At 36.9% G+C, this 16,439-nt stretch overlaps 1 protein-coding gene across 7 annotated transcripts in view; it reads left to right on the top strand.

The window, feature by feature from the left end:
- Positions 1–16,439, top strand: part of HMCN1 (hemicentin 1) — a 755,474-nt gene that overhangs the window by 675,086 nt on the left and 63,949 nt on the right. For all 7 annotated transcript variants that reach the window (XR_009531210.1, XM_060091137.1, XM_060091136.1 and 4 more), the window contains 7 exons: positions 882–1,151; positions 1,725–1,895; positions 2,029–2,199; positions 10,177–10,347; positions 10,521–10,691; positions 11,326–11,496; positions 11,665–11,835. Coding sequence is in view for 6 of the 7 variants with exons in the window: in XM_060091137.1 (XP_059947120.1) it covers positions 882–1,151; positions 1,725–1,895; positions 2,029–2,199; positions 10,177–10,347; positions 10,521–10,691; positions 11,326–11,496; positions 11,665–11,835 (1,296 nt within the window). In the remaining variant the exon portion in view is untranslated. The remainder of the gene's footprint in view (positions 1–881; positions 1,152–1,724; positions 1,896–2,028; positions 2,200–10,176; positions 10,348–10,520; positions 10,692–11,325; positions 11,497–11,664; positions 11,836–16,439) is intronic.

Below are 16,439 nucleotides of genomic sequence, written 5' to 3'. Positions count from 1 at the left end.
ATGGCTAAGTTCTATCACTCCCACCTTCTTAATAATTCTTGAATATTTTCCTTTTCCTCTTCATTTCCAGTGACATGCTTTTGTATGATCCATTGAGTCACTATTGTTTATGCTCCCAGATTACCACACATTTACCTATTGTATACTAAATTCTATCCTACCTATTCTATTACCAAATTCTACAGGTATACTATAGCACAGCTCAATAATGGATTATTTGTCTGTCTTATAAGTGGACTGTTAACTCCTTGAGACTAGAAATTATATCTGTGCCCCCAGCATCTAGCACAATGTCTTGCAAAAAGTAGGTTCTTAATATATGTTTATTAAAGAATGATGACCACTGGTGAAAGAATAAGTTGATAATGACTCCCTACCTCAAAAATAATGTAAGGGAAAGAATTGAATGTTCACCATGTAAGACACAGACAAAAGCAATGATAATAACAGCAACAGTACTAATAATATTGTGTGCTTGCCTTGTTAACAATAACAATAGTACTAATAATATTGTGTGCTTGCCTTGTTGAAGAGCTGTGCTTACATCATCTTAGTCGAGTCAAACAAGATCCTGTGAACTAGGGACCATTTTTAAGGACACAATGATTCAAAAAGGTAGTAAAGAGCAGAGACAAAATTTGAATCCAGAAAAGCATGACTGCAGAGCCCATGCTCTAGGCTAGACTGCTTGGGGATTTTTAATTTTTGCCATTTACTAAATAAAACATTCTATCAATAGCCACTACAACCTTAATAGTTGAGAAGCTATAGTGTATTAAAAAATCAGCCTTTTTTCAAAATAATGTTACTATATAATATGGCTTAAAATGTTAATATAATTCCACAAAAGCTAAGAAATACTATGTGCTTTTTTTCCATAGGTCCTCCCGTTATCACTCTTGAGCCAATAGAAACTATTATTAATGCTGGTGGCAAAGTCATCTTGAATTGTCAGGCAACTGGAGAGCCTCATCCAACCATTACATGGTCCCGTCAAGGGCACTCTATCCACTGGGATGAGCGAATTAATGTGTTGTCCAACAACTCATTATATATCACCGCCGCTCAGAAAGAAGATACATCCGAATATGAATGTGTTGCTCGAAACTTGATGGGTTCTGTCCTTGTCAGAGTGCCAGTCATAGTCCAGGGTGAGTGTGATTCGTTCACCCTGGGATATTCATGTTAAACAGCACCTGGAGTGATCCAAATCATAAAAATCATTAAGCATCTTAGTCCAAGTCTCCTCTACCTTTAAGATACTTCTAGATTATAGGGCTAGGACAAAAATCACATCACAAACTGAAAGGACTGAAACAATACAGATGAGAGGTGCAGAATACCAAGTTAATAATTCAAAATCCCGAACTGAATTTTGTATTCAAAACTAGGTTAAATTTATTCTCAAAAATCAATGCATATTTTTGCTTTAAAGAATGACTTATTTCCAAAAGGTAAATAGCATATAAATTTCTTGGTCACTGACTCTTTCAGCAGCCATGTCCAGATGAGTCAGGACTGGAGCTGGGAAGAAACTCTAGTTAGCAGTTTGAAGTTCTTCTCTCATGCTTAGGTTTTAATTTTACAGTAAAGAAGAGCTTCCATAAACAATCTCTCAGCCTTCATAGATTCAGCACCATACCCAGTGCATATCTTAAATGAAATCTGACTTATAATTTTTTTACTTACAAAAACAGAGACCAAGTACAATGTTTTACTTGCAGTTCATGGTGGCTTTTCCCAGTGGTCAACCTGGAGATCCTGCAGTGTCACCTGTGGAAAAGGCATCCAAAAGAGGAGTCGTGTGTGCAACAACCCCTCTCCAGCCAATGGTGGGAAGCCTTGTCAGGGATCGGATTCAGAAATGCGGAATTGTCAACATAAGCTGTGTCCAGGTAAACCTCTTTATTCACCGGACAAGCACGTGTTCAGTAGATACTCATTTCTTTTCCCTAACTATGGCTTGTCTCACTATTAGTTCTTTCAACTGAAATATATCTAATGGTGTAATGTGTCACCTTTGGATAGTGGATGGTAACTGGTCAGAGTGGAGCCCTTGGGAAGAATGCACAAGGAGCTGCGGACATGGCAACCGAACCAGGACCAGAACTTGCAATAATCCATCAGCTCAGCATGGTGGGCAGCCATGTGAAGGGAATGCTGTGGAAATAATCATGTGCAACATTAGACCTTGCCCAGGTGAGAATCCACCAATAAGCAAAACTTGCATCTTTCTATTATAATTACCTTTTCTTCTTATTGTGAAGAGATGTTATGGCCTCAACCCTTGAACATATTCATTTTCTGTGTTCTTAGTCCTGTCTCATGGATGAACTTGTGAAGGTATGACATTAATCAGTGTTACATCAATTACCTGGTATAACTGAACATGATAAAAGGCTCTAAACTGTGGTGTATTTTTAATCATGTAGATTTAATCAAATTAATGGAATTTTAGAGATAATGAGGACCTTAGATAACAGCTAATCCAGTTATTCGTTTTCACATGAAATAAATGAAGCCTAGAGAGATTAAAGACCTGCCCAGAAACACAGCTGGTGAGGAGTAAAATAATACTAGCTACCATTCACTAAATATGTGTCATGTGCTAGGAACCATGCTCAGTACTTTTATCTACATGTTGTTTTTGACTTCGTGAAACAACACTACAACATAGGTATTTTAGAGTTCTAGGTATCTTCACTGTAAGAACCTTTGCTGCAGGCAGTTTTGCTGCACAACTAAACAGACCATAAGACAATTTTGCTGTAAAAGATAAAATAATAAAGATAAAACAAAAGAGGGACATTTAAAAGGATATAATTAAGACAAAAAATTAAAAACAAAATTTTTAAAACATTTTGTCATGAAAAATGAAAATACAGAAAATATTTGAATACATTTAAAATGTGTGTAAATTCATGTTATAGTTGTATTGGGGTATGTCTTAGAAAACGATGATACTTCCTTTCTCAAAGTTAAGGATTAAGGATCTTATGTTGGACATAAATTCTTTTTGATATACAAAAAATCTGCTGTAAGTCTTTTCAGATATCCCTGAACGTAAAATGAACAGACGAGGGATGCTGCTATTTCTTATCAATATATGTAACATACATAACTGGTCATACATATCTGGACTACATTTAAATGTTCCATCACATTCTCAGTCCTTATATTTCACCAAATCATCTAAGCCAGATTCTGTCCCCAATACCAAAATTCTGGCTACATGATGTTCTCCACTATCAAGTAGCAAAAATTTTCACCATTTTCAAGAAACTTACCGGGAAGCATGTAACCGTTTCATTTTGCAGTGATAAGAGGAGCTTGATTCTTTTGCCTCCAACTTCTAATATTGTGTGGATAGATTTTATAAAGATTTTATAAAGACAGCTTAGAGAGCAATCTGTAGTATCTGAATTAGCTAAAGAATCGATAATTAATGCCTTGAAGACCGTTATGAATTACTAGCCGCCCCTTTTGTATTTGCCATAGCTTGGTAAACTTTTGCTTTTGACAGGTGAGAGGGATGATTGTGCTCACCAAAGGATTTGCAAACTGATATATTATCATTTTAGTATAGTGTGCGATCTGGCTTTACACTCTCTTATTTCACATTTCCAGTAAGTTTTCTTATCACCGTATTTTCTATCAAGTCATTATACATAGTTGTTATCATCCACTGTTTTTTGGGGGGTTTTTTTGCTGTACATGGGCCTCTCACTGCTGTGGCCTCTCCCGTTGCAGAGCACAGGCTCCAGACGCACAGGCTCCGCGGCCATGGCTCGCGGGCCCAGCCGCTCCACGGCATGTGGGATCTTCCAGGATCGGGGCACGAACCCGTGTCCCCTGCATCGGCAGGCGGATTCTCAACCACTGCGCCACCAGGGAAGCCCTCATCCACTGTTTTAAGACCCTCAGATCTGCTCGTCACTGTAGTGACCATTATGAGGCCTAAGATGTATATAATATAAAAATGGGAGCACTGAGTCAATGGAGAAATGAAACCACTGTCAACTAGTTGAAACCAAACTGTCGAACCTGTCGATCACTGTTTTATCTTTCACAGCAAAATTGCCTTACAGCCAATTAGTTGGTGGCAAAACTGGGGCAAATGTTCTTACAGTGAATATACTGTGTGTGCTATATTAGGGCTCTTTCAGGTTAAAGTGACAGAAATCAAACTTAAATACTAAGCTTACATAGAAAATTCTACTTTCAGGTATGATTGAATCCAGGGATTTGGCTAATGTTTTTACTAGCATGTTTTCCATCTCTCATCTCTGCTTTCCTTTCTTTGACTTTATTCTCCATTAAACTCTTTCCATGTGGTGGGAAATATGACTTCCGGCTGCTGACTCACAGCGGCCTTATAATCTAAGGCCTCAGAGGAAGAAAGTGCCTCTCTCTCTCTCTCATAATTTGTATCAGCCTCTGAGAAAGAACCCTCTTTGATTTTGTTTGGGTCCCGGGCTCACCTCTGAACTCAGGTAGTCCAGGAGAAGGATACTGCTCTGAGAACCAGCTTGGGCTACTTGCCCACCTTGTATCAAGAGGGGCAGGGTTTCTTGTTTGACAGCCTGAAAGAAATCATATGGAATAGAAGAGTGGCTATTCATTCATTAATTCATTCTTTTAATCATTCATTCATCCAACAGATACTTATTGAGCACCATTCTAACTGCTGTAATTAGAATATCATTCAGATATTGATAAGCATACAGGACAAACTCAAAGAGTTGAAGTGATAGAGTATAACTGGGAGAGCCACCTTAGCTGAGATGGTCTAAAAAAGGGATATTGACAAACAAAAATGAGATAGTTACCCTCTGCATTGGATATTGCATTCTATTGTACAGAAAAGGAAACTAAGATTCAGAAAATATATGATAATTAATTCATTGAGGTTACATACCTAATAAAAAGTGAATTAAGGATTTGAACCCAGGTCTGTCTGATTCCCAAGCCAATTTGCTTAGATCCTGGGTATCTTGATTTGCAGTTCAGAACTTCTATTACATTACAAAAATTAATTAACTGTTATGAAATCTTAAAATAAACCAAAAGCCAAGTTTTTTTATCTTGAAAAATTAGAAATCTAATTATAATAGAATAATATATCAAAGCAAAAAGAACCAGAAATACTGGATTAGAGCAACCTTTGTACAGTTTGTCAGCTATGATGTCTAATGTCTACATAATGAAAAGCTAAATGATATTAATAAGTGTCATAAAACAAAAGTCAGGATTTTTTTTCTCTTCATGTTGACTAACTATTGGCTTACTGCTGTGTTGCTCACTTTTCTATTGGCTTACTGTTCTTCAGACTTTCTTTGGTTATCTCCCAGCCTCTATATTGATTTAATTTAGCTGTTATTTTGGCATATTGTCAGTGGTGTTCTGGATCTTGCCACTGAGAGCACGTATCTCTTCCCAGTGAGAGTTTAGTGACAGCATATTAGTAGGTAGATATTGACCATAGTGGGAGTGTTTTGCACCACAAAAATTGCAGATGCTATAAATCAGAGTTCCCCTCCCTACTCCCAGAAAGCTGGTTGTTAAACATTTGTCAGTATGCCACCGCAAAATGGGCAAATAGCCAAAGATAGTCTTTTTCATCCAGGGGGTATGTCAGCATCTTAGGGACTGAAGAGATTTTCTTTTTATACATTGTTGGATTCAACTTGCTAATATTTTGTTGAGAATTTTTACATCTATGTTCATGAGAGATATTGGCCTGTAGTTTCCTTTTCTTATAATGTCTTTGTCTGGTTTTGGTATTAGGGTAATCCTGGTCTCATAGAATGAGTTAGGAAGTAGTCCCTCTGCTTCTATCCTCTGAAAGAAAGGTAGAGAATTGGTATAATTTTTTCCACAAACATTTGGTAAAATTCAGCAGTGAACCCATCTGGTACTGGTGTTTTCTGTTTTGGAAGGTTTTTAATTATTGGTTCAATTTAATAGATGCCCCCTCTTTTATTTCTGATATTAATAATTTGTATTCTCTCTCTCTTTTTTTCTTGGCTGGCCTGGCTAGAGGCTTATTGATTTTATGATCTTTTCAAAGAACCAGCTTTGGGTTTCATTGATTTTTATCTATTGATTTCCTACTTTCATTTTCACTGATTTCTGCTCTGTTACTATTTCTTTTCATCTTACTTTGGATTTAATTTGCTCTTCTTTTTTAGTTTCCTAACATAGAAATGTAGGTAATTTATTTTGATCTTCTTTTCTAATATATGAATTCAATGCTATGAACTTCCCTCTAAGCATTACTTTTGCTGCATCCCACAAATTTGATAACTTATGTTTTCATTTTCATTTAATTCAAAATATTTTTAATATCTCTTGAGATTTCTTCTTTGACCTAGGTAGTATTTAGTAGTGTGTTGTTTAGTCTCCACATATTTGGGGATTTTGCAGCTATCTTTCTGTTATTGATTTCTATCTTGATTCCATTGTGATCTGAGAGCAGACATTATATGATTTCTATTCTTTTAAATTTGTTAAAGTGTATTTTATGGCTTAGAATGTGTTCTACCTTGGTGAATGTTCCATGTGAGCCTGAGAAGAATGTTTATTCTGCTGTTGTTGGATGAAATAGTATATAGATGTCAACTACATCCAGTTGATTGATGTTGTTCTTGAGTTCAATCATTTCCTTACTGATTTTCTGCCTGCTGGATCTGTCCATTTCTGATAGAGGAGTATTGGAGTCTCTATCTATTATTGTGGATTCATCCATTTCTCTTTGCAGTTCTGTTAGTTTTTCCCTCACATGGTTTAATGAGATTTTCTTTTAGTAAACATTTGTGCTTAATCAAACTTATAGAAAAGTTGCAAGAATAGTACAAGGAACTTCTGTATACCCCTACCCAGATTCACCTATTGTGTATATTTCCTAAAACAAGAACATTCTCTTTTATAAACAGTTATCAAAATCAAGAAATTTAACATTCATACAATACTAATTAAGTCTTATTACCTAATCCACAGTTCACATTCAAATTTTATTAGTTGTCCCAGTCATATATGCTTCATAACTCTTTTTCCCACTGTAAGATCTAGTCCAGGATCACACTTGTGTTTAAGAATCAAGTCTCTTTAGTCCCTTTCAACTGGAACAATTCCTTAGTCACTTTTTACCTTTTATGGCCTTGCTATTTTTTACGTATACAGGCTAATCATTTTCTAAAACAGTATCCATTTAGATGTGTCTGATATTTCTTCATGATTAGATTCAGGTTTTGCATTTTGGCAGAACCATCACAGAAATGGTTTTGTGTCCTTCTCAGTGCATCATATGAGATAGCTCATGATGTCAGAATTTGTCCCAAGCTGGTGATGTTAACTTTGTTCACTTGTTTAAAGTGGTGTCTTCCACTGTGTAGTTACTATTTTTACCTTTGTAACTAATAAGTATTTTGTAGGGAAACTTTAAGACTTCATACACATCTTGTTTCTTATCAATCTTTTATCTACTAGTTTTAGCATCTACTTATGATTTATTTTTGTTTTAAATCAGTTATTGCTATGATCTTACAAAACATTTATAACTCCATCATATCTTCTACATCTATTATTGGCTTTCTTTTTTTTTTAATTGCTTTTTTTTTTTTTTTTTTTTTTTTTTTTGGCTCTTTGGCCATGCTGTGCACCATGTGGGATCATAGTTCCCAATCAGGGATTGAACCCACACCCTCTGCATTGGAAGCACAGAATCTTAACCACTGGAATGCCAGGGAAGTCCCCTACTGGCCTTTCTATTGTAAGAAAGAATTTTCTTTCTCTTTCTCCTTTTTTTTCAGTTATATCACTAAGAACTCAAATACCATTTCATTCAGTGGTTTATAATGCACTACTGTCTTCATTTATTGTGATGCACAAATTGTCCTAGATTTGGTTAGTGGAGATCCCTTAAGAGATCCTAGCTTCAGTGTCCTCTTGATATGTCCCCATCATTTCATGAACGCTTCGACTTTGTGGTACAAATTGATATTTTAGGCCTATCTTGTCCTCCCACAGTTAGAAGATATTTCTAAACTGACAATCCTCCCTCTAAAAAAGATGGGTATCTTCTGGGGTAGGCCATCCTGCTGCCATTTGAGTCAATCATAAAAAATATATTGTTACAGATTACTTAAAGAACAAGCTTTTTTTTAAGTGTTATTCTGAAAATCGTTGAGAACTTTGAGTGAAGAATAGCAGTACTAGCTCAGAGCTCACACTCATGTAATACTGTGTATCTTATACTGCTCAAGAACTTTTCATCTATCAACTCATTATTCCTCATGCCCATCCTAATTAAGGTAGGTTCTTTGCTTATCCACATATGGCAGATAGTGAAACTAGGTGCACAGAAACCAAGTAACTTGTCAAGGATCATACAGCTAGTAAGGGCAGAGTGGTTATTCAGGCCCAGGGCATCTGCTCCAGAATCCCTGCTCATAAGCACCGTGCTCTCCTACCTTTCCAGAATCAGAACTGCAATATAGTATAACAACCAACTCATCTATTATATTTTACTTTTTTTTCAATGTACTAATTCATCCATAGCTGTTTTCTTTTGTATTATATTATTTAGATACCATGATTTTTTATGCCTTCTCTGGTTTATATTGTCTTTCCTCTTTTTACTTGCTATTGTTCCACTCACATCAAAGAAACATTTCAACTCTACCACATTTTATGCCATGAAATTTAATTTGGGTTAGGGTTTTCTGTATTGATTTAAAAAAATTAAAAGGATCTTAAGCTGGAAACCTCTATTCATATATAATAGAAACTACACAGATAATAAATGAATAAATGTCACCTAATTGTAGTCCTCCAAAAAATGCATGTATCATAAGTCTTTATATTGTAAGAGATAAAGACTTTTGTTAACCAACAGCCTTGAAAATAGAACATATTAAAATAATTGGAATGGCAGAATTTTGAAATCCCAGAGTCCATATATAAGAACCATGAACGTCAGTAATCTGAATTAATAAAGAAGTAGTCTTGAGTAATACTTGCCATTTAATTAAAGGCTTTCTTCTTTCCTTTTATGTTTAGTCAAATAATTTTTAGTGCAGATTCTTGTCAGCTGAAATAAATTTGTGTGACTGTGTCTAAAAAGTATAAGAATATGTAGTCAATTCAACTAGAAAACAGTTAATTAAAAGAAAATTCAAGATGTGTTTTAAAATATTTTCTAAACAAAGCAACCAAATGATAATTCCATTCCTTGTTTTTCAACTTATTCTTATAGATTGTGTTAAGAGACTATTTAGACAAGACCCTATGGCCCTATGGTTCATATCTTGGTTAAACTGAGTGACCACAACAACAAACTTTTTGAGCCCTACATCTAGAAAATACCCCTCAACAAAACTATGACCTGATACTGACTTATACATAAGAGAAACCATAATGTTGATTCTCAGCCCCTGCACCTGGTAGGAAACATAATGTTGTTCCAGTCTTGTGGTCAGATGGTGTAATATGTTAGTTACCAAAAGGAAGGCCTTAATATCATTCCTTGGAAACTACTGGTCAATTTTTACTGTTGTTTAGGAAGCAGGTGAGTGTGTTATTTAGAACTCTTAATTCATGAATATTATGTAATGGGGAAAATTTTTCAAAGAGTTACAACTGTGCAAATCATCATGTTGTTGAAAAGTCCAAGTACATTTTAAATGTGAAGCTGAATCAGGCTTAAAGATGTGGCCTTGCAGTCTGGGGTCCAAGTTATCATTATGGAGACATTTGTATTGTCCATAACCGCATCTAGATTTGTTATACAGCTTTGCTTCTTAGCTTCTGGTCCCTTCCACTTTCCCCAGAGCTTAGAGTACAAACACTTAGCTAGGGTTAAAAGCTCAGATTTTATTTACATATAGTAGTTTGATTAAATTTAATTTTAATAAAATAGCCCCTTTGAATAATTTAAAGCATTTATTTTGGCATTAGGTAGCCTTCTGAATTTCCTGATAGACACTAATTCTCATGAAAATCTAACCAGGATGGGAAAGGAAGAACATCATTTGTTACGTTTCCTTTGGTTCAATTTCAATTATTTTAGATTCTGGGCTAATTTAACTCATTACTGAGTTATTTATTTGTATAATTTTGTTTTTTTAACAAACATGGTTCTGTGACTTGAAACTCTATCTCTTGGGATGTTTGCAGTTCATGGAGCATGGAGTACTTGGCAGCCTTGGGGTACATGCAGCATAAGTTGTGGGAAGGGTACCCAAACAAGAACAAGACTGTGCAATAACCCACCACCATCGTTTGATGGATCCTACTGTGATGGAGCAGAAACACAGATGCAAGTTTGCCATGAAAGACACTGTCCAGGTAAGATAAATACAATGTTTGTACCCTTAATAAATTAACATCTATCTCTGATCTAGGGAATATTTCAATAAGAATCAGTGTCAATAAGAACATCACTCAACCTGTCAATGCCCGGAGTTTAACTTGATCATTTTTAAATAGTAACAGAGCACACATGTTTTTCTTTAACCCAGTTGATGGCAAGTGGGCCACTTGGACCAGTTGGAGTACCTGCACTGTGTCCTGTGGAGGAGGTGCCAGACAACGAACAAGGGACTGCTCTGATCCTGTTCCCCAGCATGGAGGCAACAAGTGTGAAGGGAGTGATGTGCAGAGTGATTTTTGCAATAGTGACTCTTGTCCAAGTGAGTGTTGGAAATAGTGAGTCAACATTATACTTTCTTAAGTTTCATTATGGACTCAAGTCCGTAAAGTTATAATATAGTCTATTACTTGATTTGTCTACCTCTGGTTTAGGATATCAAAATGTTGCATGGTTGCTATTTTGTCTAATACCATAGATGCCACTTATTTATATGGGCAGGGGCTATGTCCATTTCACGTGCTCTATAGGACCAGCTGCAGAGGGCAGGGACTAGGGCACCCTTCCATGCTAACTGGTAATGATGTTGATTCTTTTATGAAGGCAGACAGGTGGCTCTCTGCCTTAATTTAGTCACCAAGCTAGAATTTTAGACCATAGCAGTATTTGAATTCACTGTATCCTGAATGTTATAGCTTGACTCCTCAGAGATCGTCTCTCATTCCTATCCTCCAGCTCCTGGAAGACTCTAAGGCTCAGTAAATGTAGGTTAAATGGAATTGCACAGTCACTGGAATGTATTCTGTTTCTAGTCAAACAAACAACCAAACCACCTGCCTTTGGAATTTGCTTATTTATAGACTTGTGTGTTTCTTTTCAGTTCCTGGAGAGAGTCTTTCCATATTTTTTGGATGAATGTCATTCTTTAGCACTTCTCCAATGGTTCTGTGTTGTAGCTCATGGTAACTGGAGTCCTTGGAGTGGCTGGGGAATGTGCAGCCGGACGTGTAATGGGGGGCAGACGCGGCGGTACCGCACATGTGATAACCCTCGTCCCTCCAATGGAGGAAGAGCTTGTGGGGGCCCAGACTCCCAGATCCAGAGATGCAACACTGACATATGCCCTGGTGAGCTTCCCGACTCCTGGCAGTAGAACAAGTAAAGCATTTCATTGGTGCCCATTGTAGTAGCCCATCATTTCAGATCTTAAAATGGAAGTTGTATAGGCAGAGTTACCCTAAGTGTAGGTTTTAAAACCTATTTGTTAATATCGACCATTCTATTCTTGTTCACAGTGGATGGAAGTTGGGGAAACTGGCATAGTTGGAGCTGGTGTTCTACCTCTTGTGGAGGAGGTGAAAAGACTCGAAAACGACAGTGTAACAATCCAGTACCATCCAAAAGTGGTCGCCCCTGCCTAGGAGATACTACTCAGGTATCCAGATGCAATATACAAGCATGCCCAGGTAAGCAACTAAGTTAGACTTTGGCAGGACCACATTTACAGACTTTCCACAAATTAAAGAAAGGTGTCACTCTGAGCCTTCAAATTACAAAACAGTGCCAACTCTGGGAGGAAGAAATAGGAAAAGTGCACTTTTTTCCCCCTCGTTGGTGCAGCTCTACACCAAAGTTCATGCTGGATTTTAGTCTCTGATTGCCCTCTTCCAGGCTTCCTTGTAAAAGGAAGTAGTCTGCACAGCCGTATAGTAGTCCTGGGCTTGAGGGGTAAAGGGGCATGGAAGAGTGGGAAAGCCACGCTGAGATTCCAAGCAGAAAAATGAGGGTGGGGTAGAAACTGAATATCTAATAGAAATACACAATTGGAGGCTGTTCTTTCACAGATGAAATATGGAGAACATGAGTGTAGACAATAAAATAGGGCAAATTCAGCTCAAGGAAAAAGATTAGGGGGAGTTCAACTACCATATTTCAAGTCAGTCATGCAATATGGCTAGATATTGTAAGTGATGCAAAAATTCAGAAGGAACAAAGTCAGAATTCTAGAACTCATGGACCTTAAAAAGAGTTTATTGGATGGCTTCCCTGGTGGCGCAGTGGTTGAGAGTCTGCCTGCCGATGCAGGGGACACGGGTTCGTGCCCCGGTCCAGGAAGATCCCACATGCCACGGAGCGGCTGGGCCCGTGAGCCATGGCCTCTGAGCCTGCGCATCCGGAGCCTGTGTTCCACGACGGGAGAGGCCACAACAGTGAGAGGCCCGCATACTGCAAAAAAAAAAAAAAAAAACAATTTATTGGAGTCCCAAGAAATGGTGAATAATACTAAGGGTACTTATCTCAAAGGACAGGCTTCCTAAGTGCTATAAGAAGACCAAAAAGAATATTTTCACATTGTTGAAATATTGAGATACCATTGGACTTTCCAAAGGTTTAAGGTTGCCTTAGAAATAAAATATCCCTGAAAGTCAAGAAGGTCCATTTGGCAGAGTGAGAGAAAGGAGTTACATGAAAAGCTTTATAGGATGTAGGCATGCTGAAAGGGCAAGTATCTATCAGTCAGATGTCACCATATCTTTTTTGTATAAAAATACAATGAAGATTTTAATTGATATTGTATCCTGAAATCTTGCTGAATTTGTCAGTTTATTTTTTAGTAGATTCCATGGAATTGTTTATATATAAGATCATGTCATCTTGAAATAGAGATAATTTTACTTCTTTTTCTTCCCAATGGATATGGCTTTTATTTCTTTTTCTTGCCTAACTGCCCTGGCTGGAAGGTCTCTTATAATGATGGATAGAGGTAATGAGAACAAATATCCTTATTTTTTCCTGATTAAGGAAGACAGCATCCTTTCTTTTACCATTAAGTATGATGTTAGCTGTGGGTTTTTTCATAGATGTTCTTTCACATGTGGAGGAAGTTCCTTTCAATTCATAGTTTGATGAATGATTTTATGATGAAAAGTGTTGATCTTGCCAAATATTTTTTCTGTGTCTAATGAGGTGAGCATATGCTTTTCACTTATTAAATTCTGATATGATGTATCACATTAATTAATTTTTGGATGTTGAACCAACTTTGCATTCATGCAATATTCCCACTTGGTCAGGGTGGTATTTTTTTTAATATATTGATGGATTCCAGTTGCTACAATTTTGTTGAGGGTTTTTACACCCATATTTGTAGGAGATATTGGTCTGTTGTTATCTTGTGATTTTCTTGGTTTTAGTATCAGAGTAATGTTGGCTTTATAAAAGGAGTTGGGAAATGTCTCTCTTTTTTTAAAAAAACACCTTTATTGGAGTACAACTGCTTTACAATGGTGTGTTAGTTTCTGTTTATAACAAAGTGAATCAGTTATACATATACATATGTTCCCATATCTCTTCCCTCTTGCGTCTCCCTCCCCCCCACCCTCCCTATCCCACCCCTCTAGGTGGTCAAAAACCACCTAGCTGATCTCCCTATGCTATGCGGCTGCTTCCCACTAGCTATCTATTTTACGATGGTAGTGTATATAAGTCCATGTCACTCTCTCACTTTGTCACAGCTTACCCTTCCGCCTCCCCAAATCCTCAAGTCCATTCCCTAGTAGGTCTGTGTCTTTATTCCCGCCTTACCCCTAGGTACTTCATGACCTTTTTTTTGTTTTGTTTTTTTAGATTCCATATATATGTGTTAGCATACGGTATTTGTTTTTCTCTTTCTGACTTACTTCACTCCATATGACAGACTCTAGGTCCATCCACCTCACTACAAATAACTCAATTTCGTTTCTTTTTATGGCTGAGGAATATTCCATTGTATATATGTGCCACATCTTCTTTATCCATTCATCTGTTGATGGACACTTAGGTTGCTTCCATGTCCTGGTTATTGTAAATAGACCTGCAATGAACATTTTGGTACATGACTCTTTTTGAATTATGGTATTCTCAGGGTATATGCCCAGTAGTGGGATTGCTGGGTTGTATAGTAGTTCTATTTTTAGGTTTTCAAGGAACCTCCATATTGTTCTCCATCGTGGCTATATCAATTTACATACCCACCAACAGTGCAAGAGTGTTCCCTTTTCTCCACACCCTCTCCAGCATTAATTGTTTCTAGATTTTTTGATGTTGGCCATTCTGACTGGTGTGAGATGATATCTCATTGTAGTTTTGATTTGCATTTCTCTAATGATTAATGATGTTGAGCATTCTTTCATGTGTTTGTTGGCAATCTGTGAATCTTCTTTGGAGAAATGTCTATTTAGGTCTTCTGCCCATTTTTGGATTGGGTTGTTTGTTTTTTTGTTATTGAGCTGCTTGTAAATTTTGGAGATTAATCCTTTGTCAGTTGCTTCATTTGCAAATATTTTCTCCCATTCTGAGGGTTCTCTTTTGGTCTCGTTTATGGTTTCCTTTGCTGTGCAAAAGCTTTGAAGTTTCATTAGGTCCCATTTGGTTATTTTTGTTTTTATTTCCATTTCTCTAGGAGGTGAGTCAAAAAGGATCTTGCTGTTATTTATGTCATAGAGCGTTCTGCCTATGTTTACCTCTAAGAGTTTGATAGTGTCTGGCCTTACATTTAGGTCTTTAATCCATTTTGAGTTTCATTTTGTGTATGGTGTTAGGGAATGTTCTAATTTCATACTTTTACATGTACCTGTCCAGTTTTCCCAGCACCCCTTATTGAAGAGGCTGTCTTTTCTCCACTGTATATTCTTGCCTCCTTTATCAAAGATAAGGTGACCATAATGTGTGGGTTTATCTCTGGGCTTTCTATCTTGTTCCACTGATCTATAGTTCTGTTTTTGTGCCACTACCATACTGTCTTGATTACTGTAGCTTTGTAGTATAGTCTGAAGTCAGGGATCCTGATTCCTGCAGCTCCGTTTTTCGTTCTCAAGATTGCTTTGGCTATTCGGGGTCTTTTGTGTTTCCACACAAATTGTGAAATTTTTCGTTCTAGTTCTGTGAAAAATGCCAGTGGTAGTTTGATAGGGATTGCATTGAATCTGTAGATTGCTTTGGGTAGTAGAGTCATTTTCACAATGTTGATTCTTCCAAACCAAGAACATGGTATATCTCTCCATCTATTTGTATCATCTTTAACTTCTTTCATCAGTGTCTTATAATTTTCTGCATACAGGTCTTTTGTCTCCTTAGGTAGGTTTATTCCTAGATATTTTATTCTTTTTGTTTCAGTGGTAAATGGGAGTGTTTTCTTAATTTCACTTTCAGATTTTTCATTATTAGTGTATAAGAATGCCAGAGATTTCTGTGCATTAATTTTGTATCCTGCTACTTTACCAAATTCATTGATTAGCTCTAGTAGTTTTCTGCTAGCATCCTTAGGATTCTCTGTGTATACTATCATGTCATCTGCAAACACTGACAGCTTTACTTCTTCTTTTCCAATTTGGATTCATTTTATTTCTTATTCTTCTATGATTGCTGTGGCTAAAACTGCCAAAACTATGTTGAATAAGAGTGGTGAGAGTGGGCAACCTTGTCTTGTTCCTGAACTTAGTGGAAATGGTTTCAGTTTTTCACCATTGAGGATGATGTTGGCTGTGGGTTTGTCATATATGGCCTTTATTATGTTTAGGAAAGTTCCCTCTATGCCTACTTTCTGCAGGGTTTTTATCATAAATGGGTTTTGAATTTTGTTGAAAGCTTTCTCTGCATCTATTGAGATGATCATATGGTTTTTCTCCTTCAATTTGTTAATATGGTGTATCACGCTGATTGATTTGCATATATTGAAGAATCCTTGCATTCCTGGAATAAACCCCACTTGATTATGTTGTATGATCTTTCTAATGTGCTCTTGGATTCTGTTTGCTAGTATTTTGTTTAGCATTTTTGCATCTATGTTCATCAGCGATATTGGCCTGTAGTTTTCTTTCTTTGTGACATCTTTTTCTGGTTTTGGTATCAGGGTGATGGTGGATTTGTAGAATGAGTTTGGGAGTGTTCCTCCCTCTGCTATATTTTGGAAGAGTTTGAGAAAGATAGGTGTTAACTCTTCTCTAAATGTTTGATAGAATTCGCCTGTGAAGCCATCTGGTCCTGGGCTTGTGTTTGTTGGAAGATTTTTAATCACAGTTTCAATTTCACT

This window comes from Mesoplodon densirostris, chromosome 2 (genome assembly GCF_025265405.1).
Source record: "Mesoplodon densirostris isolate mMesDen1 chromosome 2, mMesDen1 primary haplotype, whole genome shotgun sequence".
In the NCBI taxonomy this organism is placed as follows: domain Eukaryota; kingdom Metazoa; phylum Chordata; class Mammalia; order Artiodactyla; family Ziphiidae; genus Mesoplodon; species Mesoplodon densirostris.
The sequence above is the reverse complement of the archived record's forward strand: the minus strand, read 5'-3'. Positions and strand labels throughout refer to the sequence as shown.